The sequence below is a fragment of the Schistocerca serialis genome, chromosome 4 (assembly GCF_023864345.2).
Source record: "Schistocerca serialis cubense isolate TAMUIC-IGC-003099 chromosome 4, iqSchSeri2.2, whole genome shotgun sequence".
In the NCBI taxonomy this organism is placed as follows: Eukaryota; Metazoa; Arthropoda; class Insecta; order Orthoptera; family Acrididae; genus Schistocerca; species Schistocerca serialis.
In genome coordinates, this window is record NC_064641.1 from 228,443,160 (window position 1) to 228,455,389 (window position 12,230).

A 12,230-nucleotide genomic window follows, 5' to 3' on the forward strand; every position below is an offset into this window, starting at 1 on the left:
CAACAGAATGTAAAAACTCTAAACTTTCTTCCTTTCATGCGATTACAAAATGTTACAAAATTCCAGTTGTTTGGAATCCAGTCTTATTTCATAATTTATTTATCCATCAGCCACGTTCCATTTGCTCCTGATACAGTATCCACTTAAACAGGCACTCTGTTTCTGTGTAATGTTCTCGATTTTCTTGTGTGAAAGCTTAAGGTATACCCTGATTTTTAACTGATCTCTCTTCTTTCAGATAATGAACAACTGGCACGTTCAGGTACAAATTGTCTGGAGAATCTAGTCAATTCTAATGGTTTGAAGTTCTCAGATTCCACATGGGAGAAGACTTGCCAGTGTATGCTGGACATATTTAACTGTACTATACCCCATGCTCTTTTAAGCTGGAGACCAGAAGATGCACGTGAGGGCAAAGAGTCTGATATGGATATTATTACGGTAACATGTTAATATGATTTTTTTTTTTAATTTCATTTACTGCAAGCAAATAAATAAATCCCTAATAAAAACTTTACAGTTGGTATGAGAATCAAATATGGGCTGTTGGCAGTAAAAAATATTTCCTTCTCACTGTATCTCAAGTGAACAACGTAGGAAAAGACAGGTTTGCTACTTACCGTAAAGAAGACATGTTAAGTTGCAGACAGGCACAATCATTATAGACAACATAAAGCTTTGAGACACAGCCATCATCAGTTACAGATACATACACTATTCATATACACAAACAAGTACACCTCATGCACACATGATGTCAAACTCCAGCATCTTGGAGTTGGCCATCATGTGTGCATGAGGTGTACTTGTTTGTGTATATGAATGGTGTGTGTGTGTGTGTGTGTGTGTGTGTGTGTTAGTTACTGATGAAAGCTGTGGCCGAAAGCTTTATGGTAAGTATTTTTTAATTGTGCTTGCCTGCAACTTGACGTGTCTTCTTTACGGTAAGTAGCAATCTGTCTTTTCCTGAATTGTTGATATTCCTACCTGGAGTTTCCATTGTTTGATTATACCTCAACAGAAACACATAAGACTAATGTTGATAATACTCTAATTGCTTCCTTTTTTCCTTGAATGTACTAATACCTTTGTTTTTATATAGCTGTATTCCCCCTGGGATATTTGTAATTGTCATATTTGTTATATAGTAATAAATTTGTAGAAGATGTAGAAATGAGAAATTTTTCAAAATAAAATTCAGCCATCGGTTGCAAATATATTTTTAATACAAAATGTACTTTCTACACTTCACATAAAGATTTGTAATATCCCTAATGTTATAGGCTTAAGAAGATGACAAATTAATTTGTCAAAACCGGTAAAATGTATTAATGATATATTTGCAACTGACGACTGAATTTTATTCTGAAAAATATATACTACAGTACCATTCCCCAATAAAACTTCCAAAATATGCTACAGTTGCTGAAAATTACGGCCCTGAATAAAGTAAGAAATGAGATTCATAACTGCAACATATTGGGTATAGTGGGACAGCAACTCATTTTTAGATTGTGATGCAAAAAGAGACAACCAGAGTTGCAGAGATACTGGCAGAAGTAAAGCTGTGAGGACCGGGCGTGAGTCGTGCTACGGTAGCTCAGATGGTACAGCACTTGCCCGCGAAAGGCAAAGGTCCCGAGTTCGAGTCTCGGTCGGGCACTCAGTTTTAATCTGCCAGGAAGTTTCAATTAAAATTGATGTTTATTTAGTCGGTGACAGGTTTCAGGCTACGCCCATTCTAAAACCAACCAATGTTTGCAAAGTAAAATATCCACCAATGTTTGCGAAATAAAATGTCCATCAAAATGGCAGTAAACAAAGTTCTTACATGTGCGAATGGTCCCAACTGTGTTCATTAACAAACATTATAGTTGGGGTCATAACCATACACTATGTGATCAAAAGTATCCAGACACCCCAAAAAATATGTATTTCATATTAGGTGCATTGTGCTGCCAGGTACTCCACATCAGTGACCTCAGTAGTCATTAGACATCGTGAAAGAGCAGAATGGGGCACTCCGCGGAACTCACAGACTTTGAATGTGGTCAGGTGGTTGGGTGTCACTTGTCTCATATGCCGGTACACGAGATCTCCACACTCCTAAACATCCATAGGTCCACTGTTTCTGATGTGATAGTGAAGTGGAAACATGAAGGGACATGTACAGCACAAAAGTTTACAGGCCGACTTCGTCTGTTGACTGACAGAGACCGCCAACAGTTGAAGAGGGTCGTAACATGTAATTGGCAGACATCTATCCAGACCATCAAACAGGAATCCAAACTGCATCAGGATCCATTGCAAGTGCTAAGACAGTTAGGTGGGAGGTAAGAAAACCTGGATTTCATGGTTGAGCAGCTGCCCATAAGTCACACATCACACGGGTAAATGCCGAACACTGCCTCACTTGGTGTAAGGAGCATAAACATTGGATGATTGAACAGTGGAAAAATGTTGTGTGGAGTGACGAATCACGGTACAAAGTGTAGCGATCCGATGACAGGGTGTGGGTTTAGGGGGCCTACACCCCTTGTTGATTTCCGTGACACCGTCACAACACAGGCCTACATTGATGTTTTAAGCACCTTCTTGCTTCCCACTGTTGAAGAGCAATTTGGGGATGGCAATGGCATCTTTCAACATGATCGAGCACCTGTTCATAATACACGGCCTGTGGTGGAGTGGTTACACCACAATAACATCCCTATAATGGACTGGCCTGCACAGAGTCCTGACCGGAATTCTATAGAACACCTTTGGGATGTTTTGGAATGCCGATTCGTGCCAAGCCTCACCAACTGACATCAATACCTCTCCTTAGTGCAGCACTCCATAAAGAATGGGGTACCATTCCCCAATAAAACTTCCAACATCTGACTGAATGTATGCCTGCGAGAGTGGAAGCTGTTATCAGGGCTAAGGGTGAGCCAATACCATATTGAATTCCAGCATTACCGATGGGGGGTGCCACGAACATGTAAGTCATTTTCAACCATGTATCTGGATACTTTTGATCACTAGTATATGTACACACTTCATTTACCGCTATTTTGACAGACAATTTACTTGGCAAATATTGATTGGTTTGAGAATGGTCTTATTCCAAAACCGGTCACCAACTTTATGAACACCCATTTTAGTTGCAACTCTGAGTGTCCGTTTTTTGCAAAAATAAGAGGTTGTTTGTGATGAGGTGTTATAAATTTTTGACAGAAGAAGACTCTTCTGATTTCTGGGATAATATCATCACTACATTATCAATCAAGGCACAAATGGATAAATGTGAAAATTATTGAATAATATGTTGCGTTGCTTAAATTTGTAAATTTCTGACCAGCTTAATGTTGAGAACAAAGTTAAGTAAATGCAATAGACAAAAATTTGTTTAGCATCAGATTGAATAAATGTACTAGAAAAGCAGCTGTTATTTTGCACTTACAAGGGGAGGCCGCCAATTATGAAATTCAGATTCGATTCATACTGCGCATAATACAAGCTCATGGCCAGAGGTGTAATGTGGCAAAGCACCAAGATGCACTTCTCAGCCGTTGTCGAGAAAATCGACAGTTAAAAGAAACCGTTGCCGTGAAATACTCTCTACGATTAATAATTTTCTACAGCGTCGTGGCACAGCGGTAAGCGCTCGGGTTCGTAATCCGAAGGTCGCCGGATCGAATCTCGCGCCATGCAACCCTTTTTTTAGTATTTGTTTTTTGTAATTCAAATATATATATATAATTCCCGTCAATCAGTTGCAACAATTCTGCATATAATAAGTTGTTGAAAGTCGTTTGTCATGGAAAAACTGGCGACTTCGAACATCATTATGATTTCCGCAAACAAAGTTGTATTTCACAAATGTCATTAATTGTCTTCATAATGTTAACCTCGTATAGTTAACGGAAGATGTAGAAACGGTATTCCGAAACGAATAAGTATAGTGTAAGTCAAGCGTTCGAATTAGAATAGAGACCCCACGAACACAAATTTGCTGCGGCAGGTATGAAATATAAACTCCGTTGCTCGCTCGTTACACTTGAAGGACAGTTGTTGAGATATATATATATATATATATATATATATATATATATATATATATATATATATATATATATATATAAAAACAAAGATGAGGTGACTTACCGAACAAAAGCGCTGGCAGGTCGATAGACACACAAACATACACACAAAATTCAAGCTTTCGCAACAAACTGTTGCCTCATCAGGAAAGAGGGAAGGAGAGGGGAAGACGAAAGGAAGTGGGTTTTAAGGGAGAGGATAAGGAGTCATTCCAATCCCGGGAGCGGAAAGACTTACCTTAGGGGGAAAAAAGGACAGGTATACGCTCGCACACACGCACATATCCATCCACACATACAGACACAAGCAGACATATTTAAATATGTCTGCTTGTGTCTGTATGTGTGGATGGATATGTGCGTGTGTGCGAGTGTATACCTGTCCTTTTTTCCCCCTAAGGTAAGTCTTTCCGCTCCCGGGATTGGAATGACTCCTTACCCTCTCCCTTAAAACCCACTTCCTTTCGTCTTCCCCTCTCCTTCCCTCTTTCCTGATGAGGCAACAGTTTGTTGCGAAAGCTTGAATTTTGTGTGTATGTTTGTGTTTGTTTGTGTGTCTATCGACCTGCCAGTGCTTTTGTTCGGTAAGTCACCTCATCTTTGTTTTTATATATAATTTTTCCCACGTGGAATGTTTCCTTCCATTTTTTATATATATATATATATAGGGAAACATTTCACGTGGGAAAAAATATATATAAAAACAAAGATGAGGTGACTTACCGAACGAAAGCGCTGGCAGGTCGATAGACACACAAACATGCACACAAAGTTCTAGCTTTCACAACCAACGGTTGCCTCATCAGGAAAGAGGGAAGGAGAGGGAAAGACGAAAGGATGTGGGTTTTAAGGGAGAGGGTAAGGAGTCATTCCAATCCCAGGAGCAGAAAGACTTACCTTAGGGGGAAAAAAGGACGGGTATACACTCACTCACACACACACACACACACACACACACACACACACACACATATACAGACACAAGCAGACATATTTGAAGACAAAGAGTTTGGGCAGAGATGTCAGTCGAGGCGGAAGTACAGAGGCAAAGATGTTGTTGAATGACAGGTGAGGTATGAGTGGCAGCAACTTGAAATTAGCGGAGATTGAGGCCTGGTGGATAACGGGAAGAGAGGATATATTGAAGAGCATGTTCCCATCTCCGCAGACATGTCTGCTTGTGTCTGTATGTGTGGATGGATATGTGTGTGTGTGCGAGTGTATACCTGTCCTTTTTTTCCCCCCAAGGTAAGTCTTTCCGCTCCCGGGATTGGAATGACTCCTTACCCTCTCCCTTAAAACCCACATCCTTTCGTCTTTCCCTCTCCTTCCCTCTTTCCTGATCAGGCAACCGTTGGTTGCGAAAGCTAGAATTTTGTGTGTTTGTTTGTGTGTCTATCGACCTGCCAGCGCTTTCGTTCGGTAAGTCACCTCATCTTTGTTTTATATATTTGAATTACAAAAAACTAATAATAAAAAAATTGCATGGTGCGAGATTCGATCCAGCGACCTTCGGATTACCAACCCGAGCGCTTACCGTTGCGCCGCGGCACTGTAGAAAATTATTAATCGTAGGCAGTATTTCGCCGCAACGGTTTCTTTTAAGTGTCGATTTTCTCGACAACGGCTGAGAAGTGCATCTTGGTGCTTTGCCACATTGCACCTCTGGCCATGAGCTTTTCTTGTGCGCAGTATGAATCGAATCTGAATTTCACAATTGGTGGCCTCCCCTTGTTGGTAATGGAATGTAAGAAAATGCAATAACAGATCATTATGATGCTCTTCAAGTATGATACTCTTCAAGAGTCCATGACTAAATTGTGTATACACATAAACCATTCTAAATAGAAAGTGATTTTTGGGCTTGTAGTTGGTAGCTTCTGCAAAATTAAGATAATATGCTGTAGGCATTCTATGTATTTGAAAAATAAATGCCTTTGTTATGCCAAAAACTGAAGTAATTCATGCAGTAAAAAGACAAACCACATTTTGAAATGTGCAGACTTAATGTTTTCTTTAAAGACACAATGGAAACTAGAGTAACAAGTTTAGGTTTTGGAAGAACATTCTAACCCATTGTCTTCTACGATGTCATCTATTCTCTTATCGACACCCAAATATCTGAAATGATGTAATACTATCAACAAAAAGAGAAGATGCAATGTTGACATAGGACTTGTATTGAGGGCGACTGATGTTCAAATCCCCATTTTAACGTCCAGTCTTAGGTTTTCTGTGGTTTCTCTAAACTGTTTAAGGCAAATGCTGGGATAGTCCCTTTGAAAGCTAATGATCATTTTCATTTTTTATCCTCCTTCCGTATGAATTTTTGCTCCATCTCTAATGACAGTGTTCTTCCAGGGCAATAGATTGTAATTTTTTTTCTTTTTCGTATTATCTTCAAATGGAATATAATTATGAAGGTGAACATCATCTAGTTTTTCACAGACTGCCTGCCACACTTCACATAAAAATTCCAACTGATACACACACTCAAAAAAAAAAAAAAAAAAAAAAATCTTTCCGGAACAGGTTTAGACTACTTGAGGTACTAGTGCACACGATTCACCGAAAATAAAACTCATTATATTCAGTAGATTTAGAAGCCACACTGACACATCAACATATTATGGAAGATACTTTCAATAAAACTGTTTTGTCACTTTTAAGATTCCTGGATCCTTGCACAATATATTGATGTACATATTTGGAGGAAGGAAAGCAAGTACATTGTTTTGTAGTATAACATCTTTTAGGTGGCCAGCACATTTGTCTACAAGAAACAATCTCATGATTTTCTTTGATTATTTACAAAGAGTAATTATGAACTTCTAATTATCGCCTCAAAAAAATAAAACTGCAACCATGAAACTTTGTGATGGGTTAGTCCTCCTCTACAGATTCACATTACACTGCAACAAATTTTTCCTAATGACTAGTTATTGGGCAGGGAAGTCTGTATTTTGGCTGTTCAGGAAATGTTCTACCTCGAAAATGAGCTTCTCATCATGATGGAAATGCCCAACACACATTTGGTGGGGGGAGGTCAAATTTAATAGGCCCAAAAGCAACATGTGTCACTCGGTTCGCTGCAGATTGAGCTGGGGACCATATCGTGCAGCAAATACACCCCCTTTGTCAGATTCCCACAATGCTTTATCTTGACTGCACCCTGTAACCATGTCAGAATGTTTCAGCAGTACGCTTCTGGATGGTTGCTTCTTACAAGCATAATCTGTTAGCATTGTACCATAACAGCCCCCCCCCCCCCCCCAAAAAAAAAATAAATAAATAAACTTAGCTTGTTCAGTTACGGTTGGAGCTTCACCTGTTTTGTTGGTGTTCAATCCATTTGTTTCTACAGTTTGCTTTGTGCCTGTGTCTGGGGTATCACAGTCACACACTGCACTGAGCACTTATCCACGGTGATTATGGGGCTAACAAAGTCATCTGTGTTGGTGTGACACAGGCCAACATTTCCGCAGCTGCCCATGTTCAGTGGGCTTTCTAAATGGGTGTGAGCAGTTGCAGAACGTAGTCAACATTGAGATATGGTCTGCCACTTCATTCTTTATCGTTTAGACTTGTTTAGTGTAATGGAAGCATCACTGTGACCTAGCCACTGTGTCACATGATTATGCGTCTTTCCCATACATTTCCACGAACTTGGCAGTAATTGTAGTATTGTTCCTCCTCAAATAAGAAAAAGAATTAATGTGTGATACTGCACATTCTCAGTGAGGTACACCATTTTGCTGTGGCACCTCCAATGACATGCTGTGGCACTGTAGTGCAGGGATTTAAAAGTGCACCAGGACTGCAGACGTATACCCGCAAAAAAATTTTTACTTTTTACTTTGACTACTCCCCGTATGATGAAATACATTGTCACATGACTGAACTCCTGTCATCTCAGCTTGTTTGATTCATTTGCTTGCATGGCTGTTCATTCAAGCTTTTGAAGAAACAAGAAATTGTTGCCTTGGGTATGATTAGAAGCTCCAGATTCCTTGTCCTATCAGTATTTGTGTAACTAGCTAACTTTGTCTTTGCTGTGCTTCCCACCACGTAAAGTTTTATTTGTACTGTGTGGAATTTTTAAGACATGACTGGAAAACATTCCTAATTGAAGCATCATTTCTTCATGCTCTAATGTTATTTTTTTCCACATGTTTGGCATCCAGATTAATTGCTTTTCTCTGTCATTGTGTGACTCTTTGAACTGTAGTGTTTCATCAAAAGATAATTACGATCTGATCAGGGATTTCAATAGACAGGTCATCTTACATCAACATTCAATCTCTTGATGCTGTTACAGGTACACTGATTAGACAAAAGTCATGGGATACCTTCTAATATTGTCAGACTTCCTTTTGCCTGGCATAGTGCAGAAACACAATGTGGCATGGACTCAATAAGTCGTCAGAAGTTCCCTACAGAAATAATAAGCCATGCTGCCTCTGTAGCCGTCCATAATCGTGAAATTGTGCCTTGCAGTATTTTCTTCATGAACTGACCTCTCAATTATGTCCCATAAATGTCCAATAGGATTCATGTCGGGTTATTTAGGTGACCAAACCATTTGCTCGAACTGTCCAAAATATTCTTCGAACCAATCACACAGTTGTGGCATGGTGATATGGCACATTGACAGCTACAAAAATTCCATTGTTTGGGAACAAGAAGTCCATGAATGGCTGTAAATGGTCTCCAAGCATCCATTTCCAGTCAGTGGTTGGTACAGATGGACCAGATGTGTAAAAACAGCCCATACCATTATGGAGCCACCACTAGCTTTCACAGTGCCTTGTTGATAACTTGAGTCCATGCCTTCATGGGGATCTGTGCCACACTCACACTGCCATCAGCTCTTACCAACTGAAATTGGGACTCATCTGACCAAGCCACAGGTGCTGCAGGAACTGTCATTCTGTTAGCAAAGGCACCTGTGTCGGTCATCTGCTGCCGTAGCCCATTAATGCCAAATTTTGACACACCGTCCTAACAGATATGTTCGTCATATGTCCCACACACAACTCTACACAAACGCCGTTATATTGGGTCATTAAGTGAACGCTATCGGCCACTGTGTTGTTCGTGGTGAGAGGTAGTGCCTGAAATTTGTTATTGGCACTGTCGTGACACTGTGGATCTCAATTTTCAAAATGGAATGTGCCATGCTTCTAGCTCCAACTACTATTCTTTGTTCAGCTTGTGTTAATTCCCTTTGTGCGGTCATACAGTATTTATTCGTATCTAAGCCGCACTTTTTTTTCAGTTTTTGTAATCCAAAAAACCGCCTGCGGCTTAGAATCGAGTGCAAAGTAAGCGGAAGTTCTGAAAAATTTGGTAGGTGCCGCCACAACTAACTTCTGCCGTCGAATATATGTAGCGCTACACAGGCATGCTTTGCAGGCACAAAGATAAATTCTGGCGCCAAAACCTTTGCGTCAGTAAATAAATTAAAAATAGGTGAAAGACGAGCTTTTTTCTCCGCCCCAAGTTTCGACCACTACATTTTCATACATTATACAACGAAGTAAATACAAATTCCGTATTGTTCATCTTCGAATGTAGCAGCATTTCAATTTACTGCGAAAATCCGACTGGCAAGACTGTTTGGGATGTTTGTCAATTTGGCCAACTCTATGTTCTGAATTTTTTCTCCTACCTGTGAGACGAGATGGTTGCTAACAGGAACTTTTATGAATTGTGAATCACATGCAGTATTCCCTTCACCATAAGAATAATTCGAATATAAACATTTTGCCATGCATTTGTTTCATGTTTGCTGCTATCTCATTTAAATCCTGTCTGCCCAATAAACTACGAAACTAAAGTGAGACAACAGCAAACGCGGAAGAATATACATATCATGTTATGTTTATATTCATATTATTCGTATGCCTAATAGTGATACAGTCAAACATGAAGCACGGCAATTGACTAGATTTTTAAATCTACAATGACTCTAATTTCTGTGCAGAAAGTAATGTACTAAAGAGGCGTCTGCAAAGATTTTCAACGGAGAAAAATTTTCGCTTAACTCTCGTTCAGAACATTTTCTGTCATACGCAGTCTATTATTTGGTTCTTGTAGATCATTATCAAAGAAATTAGCAGTGTAAGTAACAACAAATAGCAGTCTCTTGCCATTGTTTTGCTAATGAGACGATTCCTCTATATTCTTTTTTAAAAAAAGCGGCGGTAGCGCGCACAAAAGCAAGCCGTGCCGCGAGCGGCGACAGGCCGTAAACACTCATTATCAGAATGCGACAAACAATGCATGGCACAGTACAGTAATGCATTTTCAGTTTAGAGTGACGTGAACACCTATAACAAAGAGAACGGCACTTATCAGATCAAAGAAAAATAAGCAATGAATTCAAACTAGACGAAGCACGTGAAAAAGGAAGGGTACCCGTATAAATACGGACAGAGCGCCTGACGCATAGCAATGGCTACCTGGTAAAGCTTAACTTCTAAGCTTACAACTCGAACCAAACAACTGTAGCTGTATCGCCATTCATTCGACCTAAATTGTGTCTCATATTACAATGGACGAACTTTGTTTCGATTTGGGGGTGCGGCCTAAAACTTTTATTTCCCCTTGAATTTCGAGTCTCAAATTTCAGGTGCAGCTTAGATTCGGGAAAAATTTTTTTCCTCGATTTCGAGTCTCATTTTTTGGGTGCGGCTTAGATTTGAGTGCGGCTTAGATTCGAGTAAATACGGTAATCACATCAGAAACCTTTTCACATGAACCACCTGAGTACAAATGACAGTTCCACCAATGCGCTGCCCTTTTATACCTAGTGTATGCGATACTACCACCATCTGTATATGTACATATTGCTATCCCATGACTTCTGTCGCCGCAGTGTATATCTATCCTCTCTCTTGCATTCAGTTCACAGTTATCATTTCACAATCAAAGTTGAGCTCATATATAGCTCATATATGTTGGTCTTACTGAGAGTTTGTCCCAGTGCAATAGTTGTGTGATGCCAACTGGCAAAGCTGTCACACTGTGGCTCTCACTGTTCCACCTCGGGTGGGGTGTTAACATTTGATGGTCATAGTAAGTAGGAATTTTAGTACATTTGTTGGCTAGCTTTAGGCTTCATAACCTCCTTGGTTTCTGTTGATCTCTTCTGCTATTGTCTGTGGGGCTTCTGTGCCTATAAATTATATTGTGTGGGTCAATCTAGTCACTTATAATGTGTCATCAGCTACACTGTTTTTAACTTTTTATGTGCTCAGTACATACAGCCTGCAAGCATGTGATAGTGCAGGTTACTGTCAGGTAACTGTCCACAACAGATAAAGAAAATCTCTTGCTGCAAACACAATAACTGCTCCACAGTGACTCTAGCAAGAGGGTAGTAGCACGAGTTTGATGGGGGGGGGGGGGGGGGTGGAGGGGGTGGAATGTCCTGAGATAGCCAGGGAACCTTTAATGAAAAATGGCCTGAGCCAGAATTGTCTGAGAAATCCAAACACACATTTCACTTGTTTTTCATTTACTTGTACAGAAATGATGGGGCGATCTGATTTATTCTTCCAGTCTGGGCTCAGTATTCTATATACCTTCAAAGTTATTGGATGTGCTTCACAGTTTAAATCAAGTGGGTTCAGACTCTGGAGCCATACTATTGACAGTGACACAAGATTCTGGATGTATTTTCACATTTTCTGATGCAGATGTGTACAAAAAACTAAACACTTGCTTCCTGAAACATAAAATTAATTGTTACACTACATGAGATCTTAATACTCATCCTTTCCAGAACTTACAGCACACATTGTGTAGTCCACTGTTGAATCATCAATAAAATTCATTAAAACCAGTATGTGAAACCCTAGTGGTTTATGACATAATGGTGTGATGGTCTTTAATACTCAAACTCGTGATTCAGCACTGTGTACTTGAAGGGCACTGTAATACTAATTTTATCTGATGCCCTCATTAACAACTATATCACATTACCCTATAAAAGTGAATGATTTTTAGCAGAAATCATCAATATCTTTATTGAGTTGGAGGTCTTCAAGGTTTTTTTACAGTGCAGATGAGACATATTTTTTTATATTAATGTTGCTGCTTTGTGACCTCCCACCACCACCACCACCACCACCACCACCA

General features: G+C 39.7%; 1 protein-coding gene across 2 annotated transcripts in view; it reads left to right on the top strand.

The window, feature by feature from the left end:
• Positions 1-12,230, top strand: part of LOC126473398 (brefeldin A-inhibited guanine nucleotide-exchange protein 1) — a 285,458-nt gene that overhangs the window by 239,971 nt on the left and 33,257 nt on the right. For both annotated transcript variants that reach the window (XR_007586450.1, XM_050100408.1), the window contains exon 25: positions 239-441. Coding sequence is in view for 1 of the 2 variants with exons in the window: in XM_050100408.1 (XP_049956365.1) it covers positions 239-441 (203 nt within the window). In the remaining variant the exon portion in view is untranslated. The remainder of the gene's footprint in view (positions 1-238; positions 442-12,230) is intronic.